Source organism: Muntiacus reevesi, chromosome X (genome assembly GCF_963930625.1).
Source record: "Muntiacus reevesi chromosome X, mMunRee1.1, whole genome shotgun sequence".
Classification (NCBI taxonomy): domain Eukaryota; kingdom Metazoa; phylum Chordata; class Mammalia; order Artiodactyla; family Cervidae; genus Muntiacus; species Muntiacus reevesi.
This window is the reverse complement of record NC_089271.1, coordinates 130,689,651-130,694,375: the sequence shown is the minus strand read 5'-3', so window position 1 is coordinate 130,694,375 and position 4,725 is coordinate 130,689,651. Positions and strand designations below refer to the sequence as shown.

At 53.0% G+C, this 4,725-nt stretch overlaps 1 protein-coding gene across 1 annotated transcript; it reads left to right on the top strand.

Annotated features, from left to right (window-relative positions):
• Nucleotides 1–1,567: 1,567 nt before the first annotated feature.
• On the top strand, nucleotides 1,568–4,366 carry SLC25A5 (solute carrier family 25 member 5). Its single transcript, XM_065915232.1, has 4 exons — nucleotides 1,568–1,770; nucleotides 2,753–3,239; nucleotides 3,425–3,565; nucleotides 3,957–4,366. Exons 1-4 carry the CDS (start codon nucleotides 1,660–1,662, stop codon nucleotides 4,112–4,114), a joined length of 897 nt encoding a protein of 298 aa, XP_065771304.1. The 5' UTR covers nucleotides 1,568–1,659; the 3' UTR covers nucleotides 4,115–4,366.
• Nucleotides 4,367–4,725: the final 359 nt, after the last annotated feature.

Genomic DNA, 4,725 nt, shown 5'->3' with positions numbered 1-4,725 from the left:
TGCACAGCAAGGTCATTTCTGTATCCAGCTGCATTTCTATTATAATCAACTAGCGAGAACCAAGTGGCCTCTCCAGAACACTGGTCAAAGATAGCCCCCAGGATCAACAAAGCTGGAGTGAAAATTTCTCTTCTCCGAACACGTACTGTGTGTGCTCATCACTTTGGATTGCTCAGGTTCATGAAAAGACTAATGAACTGCAAAGTATTCTTAGAGGAAGATCCTGACATGCCCGGAGGAATCTTAGAGTTGGGTCCTTTAACAGGCAGATATGGAGAAGGGGGGAGAGGGCAAGAAATTGACTGGTATGCCATCTATGTTTTCAGTGTGCTGGGTACCTAGGGCTCAGCTACATTGGGTGTTTTCAACAGTTATTTTTGTAAACATGGCTGTGATGACTTAGACATAGGATTTGTGAGGACACCTTCAGCTTCCGTTCTGAGTCTGAGGAAGGGCATTCAAGCTAACAAGTAGGTTTTTAAGGGCATGTGTGGCAAACGTTTTCCCAGTGCAGAGATTAAGGGACTCAACAAGCCCTTGTCTCTTGACAACAATGGGTGTCAATCTAGTTCTGTTGATTCCTCTAGACTTTTCTGGAGATTAGCAATCCACTCAACGCAAGAGCGCTTTACCTGGGCCCAGAGACCCAAATACCAATCTAGTTCACACAATCTCTTAACCTTAGTGATATACCCTCTATGCTTTGGCTTCTGGCTCAAATAATTTCCCAACCCTCCAGCCCAGTCCTTTTGGACGCTCCTCTGCCAATTCCCCCAAGATCTTCGTTAAACTGCATTTGCAAACACGGGTCTGGGGCACCCGAACAGTGTCCCAGCTCTGCTGCTCCTCCAATTTCCCGCTTCACCAGCGAAGTTCCAGGCCAGGGCCAGACGTAGGGTGAGGAGAGTGAGGCACTTGCCCGGGCGCCAAATGTTAGCGGACACCAAACAACTCAGGAATCAATGAATGATTCTTTTTAATGCACCATTTAAAAAATCCAAAGGAATGCAAAAATCCTTGATGAACGTTTCAAATTTCTGAATAAAGACAGGCTCTCTTCTTGCACTGGCGGGGCCCTGCCTCACTTGCCTCACCCTCACCCCAGCCTTGGGGCTCCAAGTAAACTTGATTTACAAAAACAGGCGACCGACCAGCGCGCCTCAGTTTATCTATATGAATTTTTAAAATATTGCATTCAATAAGATTTCTCTTGACAACCAAATTTGGGTAGCGGGGGGGGGGGGCGGTGTTGTTCATTGGTTCTTTGGGGTCCCCTTAAATACCGCGCCTCACTCTGGTCCAGACACACTGTGATCTCTCCCCCTCCGCGCCCCGGGGCCTCCCCCCGGGGTCCCGCGTCGAGGTCAGGTACTCTGGGGCCGCCGCTTCCTCGGGCCGGGTCAGGTGCTCCTGGCAAGCCTGGGCGGCGCGGAGGGCGGTCCCTGCCCGACTCCACGGCTCCTCCCTCCGCGCTCTCAGCCACTCAGCGGCCCCGCCGCCCCGCGCGCCGGGGCTCTGCTCCCGCCCCCGACGCCGGCCGCCCGGGCGCCGGCTCCCCCTATATAAATCAGCCATTTGCTTCGCTCCGCCCCAGAGCCCCGGAGTCCAAGCCGGTTCCTCGCCTATCTTTCAGTCGTTCGCTTACTCTTTCCTTCCAAGATGACAGATGCCGCCGTGTCCTTCGCCAAGGACTTCCTGGCAGGTGGAGTGGCCGCGGCCATCTCCAAGACCGCGGTCGCGCCCATCGAGCGGGTGAAGCTGCTGCTGCAGGTACGTCTCGGGATCCGAGAGCGTGACCAGGAAGTGGGGGGAGGGGCCGCGCGGGAAGCGGTGGTCCGGGGCCTGGGGGGAATCAGCCCTCGGGATCTGCCCAGGGAAGTGGCAGCGTGGGAGCTGGGGTGGCCGCGGGGTAGGACCAAAAGGCAGACTTGAGAGAGGTGTTTTACTGATCTGAAGTTCAGGATCTCGGAAAGGGTCGGGGGCGGAGGGTGGGCGGAGGAAGACCAGGGCCTGGGCATCCCAGAGGCAGCGAACTCGGATGGGGCAGCCCGCGAGTCAGTGGCTCCCGGGCCTTGGGGTCAAGGGCGAAGGTGCTGAAAAGAGGGACACCTGCCCGTACCGAGGACCTCAGGGTCGTGGCAAGGAGATAACAGCCTGGGGGGAGGCCATGCGGCCGGTGGAGCGGCCTCGCAGCCGGCAGCCGCGCTCAGACCGGCCGGGCCGGAAGCCGGCGCCGGGAAGCGCGTGTCCCTTGTGCGTCCGCCCCCGCGCAGCCGCCGGCGCGTCCCCGCGGCCTGGCGGCGCGCTCTGCTACTCCGGCTCTAGAGGGCGCGCCCGCACAGGCTGGCGGGTGGTGGCCCTCGGGTCACCTCCAGGAGAGGGGGACCCGAGCGGAAGGGAAGCTGCTCCCGGGGACCTGAGGCGAAGGCCACGGTCACCAGGGTGACCGCGCCTGATGTGGGACTCGCCCTAATGCCTCTGAACCAGGGTCTGAGATAATGACCTTTCTCCCAGGTCTAAAGGTCACGGCTCCGCTTGAGGGTGGCACCTCCTCACCCAAAGGGGTGGAGGCTTAATGCTTCTGTCTGTGACAGCGTCAGAAGGTTAGGAGGGACCCACCTGTGGGACACAGAAGTCTAGACTTGGGGCAGGCGGGAGCCAACTAACCTTAAAGGGTGTCTGTTGAGATGCTATATTCGCTTCCTTTCTCGTGATTGTCACTCTTTCTGTTGGCCTCCTTCTTGTCCGTCAGGTGCAGCATGCCAGCAAGCAAATCACTGCAGATAAGCAGTACAAGGGCATCATAGACTGCGTGGTTCGTATCCCCAAGGAGCAGGGAGTCCTGTCCTTCTGGCGTGGTAACCTGGCCAATGTGATCAGATACTTCCCCACCCAGGCTCTCAACTTTGCCTTCAAAGATAAATACAAGCAGATCTTCCTGGGTGGTGTGGACAAGAGGACCCAGTTTTGGCGCTACTTTGCAGGGAATCTGGCATCAGGTGGTGCCGCCGGGGCCACGTCCCTGTGTTTCGTGTACCCTCTCGACTTTGCCCGTACCCGTCTAGCAGCCGACGTGGGCAAAGCTGGAGCTGAAAGGGAATTCAGAGGCCTCGGTGACTGCCTGGTTAAGATCTACAAATCTGACGGGATTAGGGGCCTGTACCAAGGCTTTAACGTGTCTGTGCAGGGTATTATCATCTACCGAGCTGCCTACTTTGGTATCTATGACACTGCCAAGGGTAAGTTTGCCCATGGGCTTCAGAACTGTCCATATGAGATGGTTTAAAGGGTTGTCTGAAGGCAGCCAGGGTCACCCCATACAGCCCTTGGTGTGTAGAGGAGATGTTGGGGGTGGGGTGGGGACATGGAAAACAAGTCAGGAAGACTTTGCTTACTGGTAAAAGTGTCTCTCTCCTATTCTCAGGAATGCTTCCAGATCCCAAGAACACACATATCTTCATCAGCTGGATGATTGCACAGTCAGTCACAGCAGTTGCTGGGTTGACTTCCTATCCATTTGACACTGTGCGTCGCCGCATGATGATGCAGTCAGGGCGCAAAGGAAGTAAGTTCCACTGGAGCAGAAGATACAGATGTGGGCGTGGCACATGGGCACAGACCAGCCATGCCTGCCTTTGAAAATGGCGGTCTGTTGAGATCCCAGCTGGGGTTGATTGGTCTGTATCCACTGCAGTCTCCTTTCAGCGGGCCTTTTGGGTGCCTGTGCCCAAGAGGGCTTGCCTGGTGTCAGGTTAAGGCCAGCAGGTTGTCTGCACCTCCCTGTTGTCCTTTAGTCACCATATTAAGATTGCAATATTGGCCACACTAATGTGTAAATGTTGGATTTTTTAAAACTGATGGTAACTCTTAGAGGTGGGGCGCTGGGTTAGTCTAGTTAAACATAAGGACTTTTCATCAGCCTCGGGTCACCAACCCTTTGTCTTTGTCCTTTGCAGCTGATATCATGTACACAGGAACGCTTGACTGCTGGAGGAAGATTGCTCGTGACGAAGGAGCCAAAGCCTTTTTCAAAGGCGCATGGTCCAATGTTCTCAGAGGCATGGGTGGGGCTTTTGTGCTTGTCCTGTATGATGAAATCAAGAAGTTCACCTAAGTTATTTCCTAGTTTTTCTCCTGTGACTAGGCATGTTGTATTATATAACATATCTTGAGCATTCCTGACAGACTGTTAGCTGTCTATTTATCAGTGGCAACTATTTACTGGTTGAAAATGGGAAGCAATAATATTCACCTGACCAGTTTTCTCTTAAAGCCATTTCCATGACGACAATGGGACCCAATTAATTTTTTATTTCAGTCACTCCTGGCAAATAAATTTGAAGAAATAAAAAATACCTGGAATAGTTTTGTTTGTGGTTTGTTTTCATTTAAAAGTACATTTGATAATTTAGTAAGGGCTACATTTGAGTAAATGCTGCCTGTTTAATAAATGCTGCAGTATATCCTGAGGTGACAGAGCTTTCTTCTAAAACCAATCTTAAGCCATCCATTTAGCAAAGAATAGCTTGGCTGTGTGACCCATCGACATTCCAGACCCAGAGCAACCAAAAACTGTTGGTCCATTGCCTGTGGACAGTCATAGCTGATGAGCTTTCTCTAAAAAGCACTCTGGACCCACCTTTCCTATCTTGTGCTTAATAATGAAATACTAGCTGAATTTTACACTTGAATTTCATCTCATTTCATGATGAAATTCATTCCATG

Coding starts and splice junctions, on each gene's coding strand:
- SLC25A5 (XM_065915232.1), top strand. CDS start 1,660: ATGACAGATGCCGCCGTGTCCTTCGCCAAGGACTTCCTGGCAGGTGGA. Junction 1,771..2,752: donor GGGTGAAGCTGCTGCTGCAG/GTACGTCTCGGG, acceptor CTTGTCCGTCAG/GTGCAGCATGCCAGCAAGCA. Junction 3,240..3,424: donor TATCTATGACACTGCCAAGG/GTAAGTTTGCCC, acceptor TCCTATTCTCAG/GAATGCTTCCAGATCCCAAG.